We start from the raw sequence: 12288 nt of genomic DNA, 5'->3' as shown, positions 1-12288 counted from the left end.
TCCCCTGCCGGACCAATCCTGCATCTCCTCTCTAATTATCCCTCCACACATACATGCATACAGTACGCACATTCCCATGATGTCATTTCCCTGCTGTCATCACTTTAGCCATTATCTCCACAAATGGCCCAAATAACACTCAGATGTTTGTTGAGTCAGAACGAGTTAAAAATATCCCTCCTTCGTTGACTTTGATGTTATCAGCTTCTTCTTAGTAATGTTTACTGTTTAATTTTCCTCTCTGTCAGTGTTCACTTCGCCTTCGCCTGGCCTCTAATGGCCACGGGTCTCTCTAACGTCACCGACTTTGTGATTGCAAAACAAAATTCCTCTGGTGTCCATGTGAATGTGAGTGTTTTGGAAAAGTTGTCAGGAAGGGTTTACTGTGGATGATTCTCTTAATCTTTTTATTCACATATTCTGAGTCTTATCAGCAGCTGTTGTGATTTTAACTTGGTAACCATGGTTGGTTTGACCCCTCTGGGCTGCCATACAGAGGAGCCAACCTTGGCAACAGGGCTTACCATGGATACGCCCTTCCTGTTTCAACGACAATATCATAACTTACCTGGCTGTATGCACTTGTGAGTGCAGAGGTGAGGGTGTGGGGGGGCTGAATGAGAGAGAACAAAAGAAAAGCAAAAGACTCTGGACTTCCCTGCCATAACAGTTGGTTGCAGGCAGAGAGAGAGGAGAGGCGCATACGGTGGATGGAAGGAAGGGTGAGGGAAGAGGGAGGGCGATTGGAAAGATGATAAGGCTAAGAGGTCTGTGAGCATGCCAACAGTGAGGTCATGCTGTGTGTGCATTTTGTTGTAGTGGACACTACATCATAAAAAAAAATGTATCGGCCCGGGCAGCATTAAGCAGTGTCGAGCTGTTTGAAAGTTTGAAATAAAAATAAAAATCTTAGGGGTGTGGAGTTGGTAAGAGGATATTTACAATTTAGCATTATGGGTCGTGGAGTTGCCAGACAGGTTTTGGCAAGGAAGGCAAAGCTGTGGAATAAAACAGATGATATCTCTGGTTCTGCTGCATCGATTTTGATCTATTTAGAGATTGACAGTGTGCTAAATGCTCAGTCAGCAGAGTAGGCCGACTCTTTTAAGGATTTAACCAGTGTATTGTTACCTTGTACCAGGATTGTCTAGTTGGGTCCCTCACAATTTAGATTTGTATATGAGATGTTATCAGTTCTACCAAATAAATGTTTTCACTCTAAATATTACTGGTTGCAATATTCAATAATTGTTTGTGGCTGAAAGAGGTCCAATTATATAAACATTTCCAAGAAAAGAGTAAAGTCTGACAAATTAATGCAAATTTGTTTATCTTATCTTATCTTATCTTACTAGAATACCACATTAATCATCTCACGACCCCTTAGATTTATGTTTTGACCCAGTGGAGGGACTTTAGCTTTAGGTTGAGAACCCCTGGACTTTTTATTATCCTACTGTTTAAGTGGTTAAAAAAGCTACAACAGTCAAATCTCTATACTTCTGACTCATAGGACACATGGTACTTTAAAGTGTCTGACTACTTCTTAAACCTGTGATTCTGAAGAATTAATGTGATTATAATGGACTGTAGGATCTCACAATATAAAGATGTAAATCATGAATACTAAACATTACTTCAGGTGAGAATTGTAATGACTCCAGCTGGTCCGTCTGCGGGCTGCCTGCTATCTGCCGGCCTTAATGAAGCAGCTGCGAGCCCTCTGCGACCCAGCACATCTCATTAGCTCCATGACTTGTGTGTGTGTGTGTGTGTGTGTGTGTGTGTGTGTGTGTGTGTGTGTGTGTGTGTGTGTGTGTGTGTGTGTGTGTGTGTGTGTGTGTGTGTGTGTGTGTGTGTGTGTGTGTGTGTGTGTGTGTGTGGACGTTCTTCCCCTTCAACCCTTTTTTTCTTATCTTATCATCCCTTGTTTCTTTTTTGATCTCTCTTGTATCCCGCCATCCTTTTTGTTTCACCTTCCTCCAACCTTTTGTTCTTCATATCTGAAAATCTGACAAACTCCAGGAGTCTCACAGATCATTATTTCACCACAGCTGCATTTCTCCTCTACCTTTCTTTGACCTTTTTCTTTACATACGTCCTACATAATTAGTCTTTCTACCCCGTCATTTTCTCCTTTTGTACAGTCATTTTTTCCTCCCATCTCCTCATCTGTTGCAGTAAAGATATAGTGGATGTACCTCCACTTGAAGCAAATCCCTGACTCAGCGTTTTCCACTCCACCAATTTTCTCCCCCCTAACATTTTGCACCTTTACTGCAACCCTTCATCTTCTCCTCTCCTCCTGGAGTGTGGCCTCTTTTTCGCCTCTAGCTAACGGTAGTGTTGCTGCCGACCTCCTGCCTTTAACCTCCCTCCAAATCCCTCACTCACCTCCTGTGCACATCACCTGCTTCCTACAGTATCTATCTCCCTCTCTCAGTCAGATTCCTCTCCTCCCACTCATCCCCCCATCTGGCAGTTTACGCTCTCGCAGCAAAGACGTGACTACACATCCATGTAGCCCTTTAGGAGGAACCTTACCCACAATGCACACAGTGGAGAGATTTGCATGACAGGCGCTGATGCGTTTCACAGAAGGAGGAATGGATGGATGGAGACAGAGAGATGTAGGGGAACGTGTTGGTCTGAATTATTCATCGGTCTATAAGATGAGCGAATGCGTCAGAAAAGAGAAAAGCAGAAGGAGAAAAAAAACACCTGTCCTCTGTTATCTCTCCAGAGTGTGATATTTCCGGAAGCTGAAAGTCATCATTTGAAGATGTCCAGCTTATGCCCGACTCCTCTGCTTGTGTATTTCACTTTATATAGGCTGACTTTATCTTCACATAAGGCTGTGCATTTTAATACATTATCAAGATTTAGTCCCATGGACTGTAAATGCTACAGGCAACAACCCCGGTGATCCAGGATTAAGCTGCATTTTGAAGTACAGGACACAAAGACTCATCATACCTGCTCCAAGAGTGTATTCTTTAAATTGAAGTGTCCTCTCTCACCACACTGAACCAACGGCCCGTCTCTCTCTGAGTGGCTGCAGGTTGAGGTTTCCTTGAATCAGCAACCGGCTGCAGCCTTGACTTCTTCAGGCCGTGAATCATTTCTGCTTTTTTTCACGGCTCGGGCAACGATTGAAACACACAAACACTTTCCACAGCGTTGGAATGAAACTAGATACATTTACTCAAGTACTCAGTAGAGAACAGTATTGACGCCCCTCATACTTTACATGAGTATTTACTTTTAATGCTGCTTAAAACTTTGACTACACTTTATTACACATTTATTTCACTGCTGTACTGTTGTTACTACTTAAATTCTGAAAGATGATTTGTAAAGATGATAGTATGATGTAAAAATTTGTTTCATGTTGACAACCTTAAAATGTGCTCACACAGTAAAAATATGATAAATATAACACGCTAATGGAGCAATTTTGCTTAGTTAGCACCTTTTTGCTGCTAATAATTGTATACTTGAATCCTATTACTAATTATTACTTGTAACAAAGTCAATTATTTTAGTACTTTATTTGAGTCTTATATTGAGTATAAAGGACATTATGTCAAAATACAGCTCATCACTATGTTAAAGGCTTCTCTTTGGCCTCCATCAACAAAAACAACAGAATTGATTTTTGTTAATTAGTGGGATATAAAACCCAAAAGTGAATATTTGTGTCACACGTTAAACAGATTCTCTCTCTGTGTTTTCTTCACAGAAGTCCTTCTCTTTGGTGTTGGAGGCTCTGGACTACGACAACGACACATCAGAATCAGGTGAAGCTGCAGTCTGTGTGTCCTCATTCTTAGATGTTTTCTGCTTGTTTTCAAGTTTGAAGGCTACTGTTTAAAAGCTAAGTTCTAAAATCTCAAATTTTAAGTTTTTTTTTCTGGACGATTATAACCACCACCTCCATGTCAGATACTGACATCTACGTGTCTTTGATCAATCTGGTAAATACCATTATGATGGTATTTAAAAAACGAAAGGCAAATATTAGCTTAAGCTATGGCGGGCTCCGACCACACATCGGCTAGCTTCAACTAGCCAGGGTCACCGTGATTTAGTTTTTTCAGTTCTGTTTTGTAGTTCCTTGAATTTCACGTTTTTATTTTTATTTTACTTCTTTTAACTACACATTTCTAAAGAAAATGTCAAAGACTCAGATTCAGGTCATAACAAAATTTTGACGAAATAAGTAGTTACCCTCCAACATTTGGGCCTTTAAGCTAAGTTAACTTCTAGTATGACTAGTTGGTGTCAACCCCCTTTTCTATTATAAATGTGTTTTACCACGGTATTATTTGTGGCACACCGAACTCAAAAAAGATGTTGGAACATCAAAATTATTTTTCAAAACAGGGAAACAGTTCAAATTAGCTAGCTAAGGCTAGGTTTAAGGGTTAGCGTCAGCAATAGGCTGTTTTTTTTCTTTTTTCTTTTATTACACAGTTCTATGGCATAGTCATTTTTATATGGGATTCTTGTCATAAGTTTTTTTTATAAATTAAGTTTTCAACAAGCAACATTTCCACCGAGGCAATCAAATGATGAGTATAGGTGGTTCAACATGATGAAACAATGTGAAAATATCCTTGAAGGTCTTTTAACCAGACCCTTTAATTTCCTGCTCGTCTCCTTGTTGTTACTCCTCATAATCAGGTAAAGCTCCATGACAGGGAATGTGAGCTGAATGCTATAAAAAGCACAACACACACACATACATACATAGAGACAGATGTTCCTGTGCCTTCGTCCTTCTTGTCATACCACAGTCCTCTCTTTCATCCCACCATCCTTTACCTCCCTCTCAGCCAGTCGTATCCAAAAGATCCAAGAGAAGGCTAAGTTAATGAGAAACTGGGAGCCATCCTTCTGCCTCTCTGTGTTCGTCTTTCCTGTCCTCTCCTTTCCTCTGCCCTCCAGCGCTGCTCTTACATCTTGTTTGCATTATCTGTCGTTTCTACCTGAGCTCCTGACAGCCTTTACATTGGGTTGAAAGCCGTTCGCTAGGCGGGCAGCTTAGCTCAGCCCAAACAGAGACGTCCTGCAGCAGTCTGAATGGACTTATCGGGCCATGCTTCTAATCAGAGAGGATTACCGAGCACAACTGTACCTTCTGAAAAAGTCCTTGGGAATAGTGAAAAAATATGATGTCCTATGAGCATGACAGTATGACCTTCACTGAGTTTTGTTTAAATAACGTGTAGCTAGAGTTAATGTGCAGGGGCGTCACTGTTTATTAAAGTATAATTCCAGTTTTACGGCTTATTTCCACAGTTTTGGTCTTCATTTTTAATCGTTATAGTAACATTTTATGAAACAAAGTAATTGCTAGATCTGAGAAAACACAAGAAACACAAGTGATCAAACAGATGTAAACAGCAAGATTATCGAAACTCCTTTTTTTGGAAGTTATCCACTAGGGTGCATCTGAAATGTTGATAATAATCCCTCACTGCACTGTAGACAAAGCTACAGTAAGTGGGTTGAACCAGGATGTTCAGTCAATAATATCATCTCATAAAACGTTGGCTAATGTGGGGCCCACACACCAATAGCTAAAATAAAACAAATGTTCAGTTTTTGTGAGGTGTTGATTCAACTTTATGATCATTTTGGAGGATGTCGTTTGGGATGCTGTTGATCTGTAATCAATTATAAAGAGAGGAGATTCAGTTTTTTTGCCTAACAGCATTGATATGAATGGGGTGGACAAAACAAGTTACAAAAAGATTTGAGAAAGTGGCAAGAGCATATGTGCAAATACAGTATATTACCAATGTAGTACTGGTCTTGAGTAGTTTAACATGTAACAAAATAAACAAGAGGAAATCACAGCTTACATGTGGAAAAATGATTAAATGGATCCCTGGAGGTTTTGAGCTCCGTCTGACTCCTTTTCAGCAATGTCACCTCGTTTCCAGATCTCAGCATTTAAAAGTACCATGTAGAGTTATTATTAGAGTTTTTGTTAGCATTCGTCCTCTTTTTCTTTGTGTGTTTTGGCGTATTGCTATTCCTCAGCACATTCACACCAACAACTGTTGATAAGTAGAAAAGCATGAACCTATTCAGAGAACTTTGTGACATGCGTGTGTGCCGACCCGTTATATACGGCAGCTTGGTCAGTGGCCCTTTACATCAAACTGTGACTAAGCACCCCTCTAGCTTCAGTTTTGCATGTTTCAACCCCCGCTCGTTACATGCATACACTCTTTTCAAAACAATCAACCTTTCTTCACATGACACAACTAGGTGCAATTAGGAAAAGATGGGTGTTTGGGTTAAAATGAGTGTGTTTGTTACATATTTAAGTAGGCTACTTTACACACGCAACGCACCGTAAATGAAGTAAATTACCTAACCTAACCAACATTAGATAACTTTGTGTAACTTAACATATGTAACCTAAAATAATTCATCATTGACTAAAAGTTTCTCAAAGGACACAACTACTGGTCTCCAGGAAGAAAGTCATGTGTCCCATCCATCAATTCACCCCGAGCTCCTCCTTTCCTAGAATTTATCGCTCTGTAAACAGCGTCACCTGACTTCCTCCTTTACTCCCGCCATAACTACGGCCACGTAAAGTGTTATAGTTTGACGGGTAGGACGGCTGACCAAGATGCTGTATTTGACAACTTGGAAGTGAGAACGGTGCACAAGATAAAATCAACTCACCGTAGCTTTGCTTGGGTCAAAAACCTCCACACAGAGTACTTTTAACTTTGCTTATAAACCAGAATAATCTTAAAACAGCAGCAGTTTGAATGTCTCTCTGTTCTTCCTTCTGGTTGCATATTTTTAGGGTCATTTTGAGTGCAGAATTCCTGCTGTGTTCACCTGTGTGATTCAAATGCATCGATGAAGCACCAGCAGCCACAAAAATTGGCAACCCAGCTGGAGAGAAAGTAAAATTCAATAGAAGAATCATACTCAAGACCAGCTTTTTCTATAAAAATTCAAGACACATGGAGTGTTTTTATCCAGATGAGAAACATTTCATCTGGAGAATAACCCACATAAATCAAATATAAGGGTCAACACAAACACCATCCAGCTGATGTATTGGCTTCCATAGATCTACTGTATTGATTTGTCGGGTGGAATGATGTGGAATGGCAAGTCAAAAGGAGGCGTCTTCTCTCCTGCAGTGTTTTCTCAGCCACTGTCGAGGGCAGGCACTTCACAGCTAGCAGCAGGCAACGGGGGACAATCACCAGAGGCCGGTGAAAGTGATTTAAGTGTTATGCTTCCTGCAGACACAATCCCTGTGTGTCCGCTGCTTATATTGTCTTTGCTTTTCAGTAAGGTGTCATTCCAACATGGCTTCTTGTTGTTGCTGGTGTTTTTTCCATCTTATATTTTAGCTTTTTTCCATCCTTCTCTCTACTTGTTGTTGTGCCATCTAATCTCATTGGAGAGGAAATCACATTCTGTTTTACACCTCCCCTGCTGTGTCCACTGATAATGTGGTTATTTTTTTTCTTCTTCGCTCCATGCGTCTGCTGAGTTCTGGCAGAGAAATTATAGTGATGAGGAAATTAGCTCTTTGACATGCCAGAGTCATAAAATAATGAAAAACCCACAAAGCACTGCGGTAGCATAATGAGCATTTGAAAAACTGAACCCTCAGTTTGACTACAGGCAGAGGGCCGGTGGAGCAACGGAACAACGGCCTATCTAGCACGGTGCTCAGCGTCGGCTCTGTTCCCAATCCTCTCTTACTCTCTTAAACACACACACATGCACAAAAAAACACACAGACAAACACATTCACAGTGGCCACTATGTGACTCTGTTTTCATTCCTTTGTGTCAAACTACGGTGATCTCATCTCCCCATTGGGCAGTTTGCTATGTGTGTGCGCTAATAGCTGCCTCCCTTCCTCTCTGACTCTGTTTGCCTCTGTCTGTCACACACACACACACACACACACACACACACACACACACACACACACACACACACACACACACACACACACACACACACGCACTGTACACCCACCCTTTTTCGCCATCGCTGACTTACATGTACTGCCAACAAGGCTTCCTTTTCTGCTTTACTATCTCACAATCTCCCCCATTATCCACAATCTCTTGAATACACACGTATAGATTGAGACACACAGAAATAATTACGCACACACACATATTCTCAGTGCTTTGTGTGTGTTAATACCCTGTCAGAGGAGATAATAACTGAGTTGGGGATGACAGCGCCTCTGGGAAATCCCCTCCAGGGGTCAGGAGCAGCAGCCGCTGCCCCTGGCCTCGTCTGGTCCTCTCTCGTGTTCAGGCCGCCTCTTCTCTGCAGACCTGGACCCCTTTTCACTGGTCCGATAGTCTGCTCCTTGTCTGCATCAGTATTCATACTGGGACTGTTTTTTTTAGTTTGCTCCCTGTATCCTCGCTGTCTGGTCAAGTGCCTTAATGCTGATGGATGTACCTGGACTCACCTGGACCAAAATACACATATATTTGAAAATGCATCTTACTCTTAATTTTGACATGTCCTCAGCAACATTGCTCACATTATTATGTAGATAGAACAGATACTCTTTTGAAAACACAGACATTTGTTTGTAATGTGATTACTTGCTTAAAAGACCTGTGAATGCCAAGTTGCAACTTTATTGCTGCACTATATGTAATGTTAAAGGGGAGACAAACCCACAGAGAATTACCAAACGACTCTGCAGTTCCCCTCGGCTCCTTCTAGCATCTCATTATTGTTTTAGTTTTATAAAAAACAACTTAACTGTTCTTGTTTAGTCTAAACATGCTCATCAGTGTTGTTTCCTGCAGGAGGGAGCTGTTTTCAGCGGAAAAGCTCTAAATTCCAACTGTACAATACTTGTTCAGCACCAAACAGGAGACATAAAAAGTTTGCAACTAGCTGGTGAAGATAGTGGAGAATTTAGCATGTGACAGCCAGATATTTCTCACACGAGTTGAGCTAAAAGGAGATCCTATAAAGTGCTTATATTGGCCAGGTGGCCAGAAACTTTACGGCCAATGAATGTTGCTCCATAAACGGCTGAATCTGTAATGTTATGTTCAACAACTTAATATGTTGTTAATATGTCAGCTGTAATTTTAAGCATTTCTTCTCTCACAATATCAAATAATGTGTTCTACTTTAAATCTTTCCTTCTTCCCCACTCCCTCAGGTCAGCTGATTGAGCGAGTCCTCCTCTCCTCCATGTTGAACCCTGGTGAACAGTGGCAGACGTACCGTCACCACGGACGGCCTCTCAGTCTGGATTACCGGCTTCGCTTCCGCTGTGATACAAATTACTACGGACCTTTCTGCAACAAGTTCTGCAGGGCCCGCGATGACTTCTTCGGTCACTTCATCTGTGAACCCAGCGGCTCCAAGGTCTGCATGGAGGGCTGGACGGGGTCAGAGTGCAAAGAAGGTAAGAGAGGAAATGTATATATGTGGTGTGTTACAATAATAAAACCACAACTAGTTGTTTTTTACACTTCAGTTTATGTCAGAATTAAATATATTATAGTTGGTGAGTTTAAAGGTGCTGGTAGACATAATTTGTTACCTTTGGACAGAGCCAGACGAGCTGTTTCCCCCTGTTTTCTGTCTTTATGCTTAGCTAAGCCTACCAGCTGCTGGCAGTAGCTAAATATTTACTGTACAAACATGAGAGTGGTGTCAATTTTTTCATCTAACTTTCGCCAAGAAAGGTGCGAGTCCCACTATGTCAAACTATTCCATTATGTCCAGGTCTGCATCATGATCATTTTGCATGGTAGTGCAATTGGTTAATGAGTTATTTGACCAAAATAAATGCAGACAGGGTGTTTATTGGGATGGTTTAGACAACTCACGCACGTTTTAATATTATGCTAGTTGACTTTCATACCGTATGAAAATGAATTGAAACCAAAATCTGCCTGGAAGCCAAGTTTTCATAGCACTCTGTGATATAAAGTCAAGACTATATTAATATAGCACATTGAAAAACAACAAATGTATCTGTAGTGCTTTATAGAGAAACTGACAATACAATTTTACATACTGGAATAAAAACAAATAGCTTAATAAGTGTAAAAGACAACATTCAAGCCATTATATAGGGGTATTAGTAATGGGGGGATTTAAAATTGTTCATATTTAGAGGGCTGATAGTGAAAAGTAATGTGTTCCACAAACAATCATGTGTGTCGGATTTGTAGTTAATGAACAAAAAAAACATTGTAAAGTTTCTTTATTCAAGTTTCCTCTCAGTCATTTATATGGCAAAGCTTCACAGGTTGTGCTTGCTCACTGATTTTCATTCAAAACGGTACATGTACTGTATATATTTGGGGAAATGTTTGTAGATGGAAAATATTCAGCTAATATTTTCCTCAGGATGACTTGAGGCCACTGGTGAGAAAAAAAAACCGAAAATGTTTTTGCTTTCCATTTATTTTCCTATTATCCCTGGAGGGGGTTTCCTCTGTAGTGATCCTTGATTTGTTAAATGGTTTTTCCATGAGGCTGACATTGTTGTCCTTTCTGATTTTGAACTCTCAAGCCTATTAAAACTGTTATTGTGATTTAGTGCTGTCAAAATAAACCTGAGCGATGAACCAGTGTCAACAGCTTTAATTACTAGATATGCTGTTTGGATTCTCTCATACACATGCATGTACAGTTCTGACCCTAAAATCTAAATGTAGATCTCAAACAGCCCACTGACGGAGTAAGGATCAGCCTGAGTGTCTCACTTTCCAAAACTCTTTTGGCCGCAAGAGACTCTGCTTCACATAATTAAAACGTATCAGTTAGCTTCAGTGTGTGTATGAGGGGGATTCTTCTCTCATCTGTGACTCATCAGCTGGATGACCTCGCTGCGTGACCTCTGAGTGCTGCCATCGTGTTGCAATGGTAAAAGTGAATGGAGGAAACCAGAGTGGAAACCATACGAACCGTGAAGGACAGGCGGCTAGTTTACGGACATCCTGCGGCCTTGCCCATCCCGCCGCTGTCTCACTAAATGTGACTTCCTCCTCAGCAGGTCATTGATTGGACTGCAGAGAAGCAGGAAGTCTGGAAAAAATTAAGCCAAGGTCCCTCTGTTACCCCCTGCAGGTTACTGACCATGACGAAGTTCATGGAGTTTTTTTTTTGTCTTGGGTTCTCCATCTGGAAACTTTGATTAGCTGAACTGTTCACTTTTTTTTTTGTGTGTGTTTTGTTTACAGCGGTGTGCAGGCAGGGGTGTCATCAGGCCCACGGCTCCTGCACCGCACCTGGAGAATGCACGTAAGTCCAAGGAAGGCTTAATGAAATGTAGTAATTCAAGCTGTAGGCACCAGCACAGTAGACACTAGGGCTGAATGATACATCATTATAAAAATCATTGCCATGATGTAAAAGTAGGATCAATATAAGGCAGAACCAATCACTACCAGATAAGACCAGAATTAAGCTAACTTCAGCAGTTCACTACAGTCGAGAGTAATATTTTAAACTAAATACAGTGAAACCAGAACCTTTTCTAAACACACATTCACATATTATACCCTATTTTCTGGTGTATAGCCAAAATACAATTTACAGCAATTTGTTTTTTAACCTTATCCTGGATTCGAGTTTGAATCCCATGTGTCTGACATGTTGCAGCAGTAGCTCTTTGCAGGATTGCACTGATGGACTATTTCTACTCTGAAATCACTGGAGTCATTACTAGAGTGACTCTCTTCACAAGCTTCTTAACTACTGAAGTTTAAAGCTGCATATAACCTGTGCAATGATGTATCTGTTGTAAGAATACAAATGTTTCCAGTCTAGTTTTTCCGTAAAAAGTAATATAAGTAGACATTCCCAAAGCATGATTCAGAACAGTAACAATCAATCCTATGAAGGTGATATGAGCAAAAGTTTCTTTGCTCTTCCTCTTCAGGTGTCATTATGGATGGCAGGGCCCTCTGTGTGACCAGTGTATGACGTTCCCCGGCTGTGTGTACGGAAGCTGCAGCGAGCCCTGGCAGTGTGTGTGCGACGTCAACTGGGGAGGATTGCTATGTGACAAAGGTCAGATATGAGACAAAAGTTGAAAGTTTTGAAGTGAGAATAAAAGAAGGCCCAGATATTTTCTGCCTTCTGATCAATTTAACATCCCAAACATACAAAAACTACCAAAATAATGTTTTTCTGTTAAGAAAATAGAAGACCCAATATTACAATGTGATGAAAAACAGATCAAATGTATTCTACTACCGAGTGTGTTCCTCCTAATTCTTTTATATT

General features: G+C 40.7%; 1 protein-coding gene across 1 annotated transcript in view; it reads left to right on the top strand.

Annotated features, from left to right (window-relative positions):
• LOC129096414 (protein jagged-1b) overlaps nt 1-12288 on the top strand; it is a 43227-nt gene that overhangs the window by 19173 nt on the left and 11766 nt on the right. The window contains exons 3-6 of the mRNA XM_054605194.1: nt 3743-3800; nt 9203-9451; nt 11241-11301; nt 11942-12072. Coding sequence (XP_054461169.1) covers nt 3743-3800; nt 9203-9451; nt 11241-11301; nt 11942-12072 — 499 coding nt within the window. The remainder of the gene's footprint in view (nt 1-3742; nt 3801-9202; nt 9452-11240; nt 11302-11941; nt 12073-12288) is intronic.

The sequence above is a fragment of the Anoplopoma fimbria genome, chromosome 1, assembly GCF_027596085.1.
Source record: "Anoplopoma fimbria isolate UVic2021 breed Golden Eagle Sablefish chromosome 1, Afim_UVic_2022, whole genome shotgun sequence".
Lineage (NCBI taxonomy): Eukaryota > Metazoa > Chordata > Actinopteri > Perciformes > Anoplopomatidae > Anoplopoma > Anoplopoma fimbria.
The sequence above is the reverse complement of the archived record's forward strand: the minus strand, read 5'-3'. Positions and strand labels throughout refer to the sequence as shown.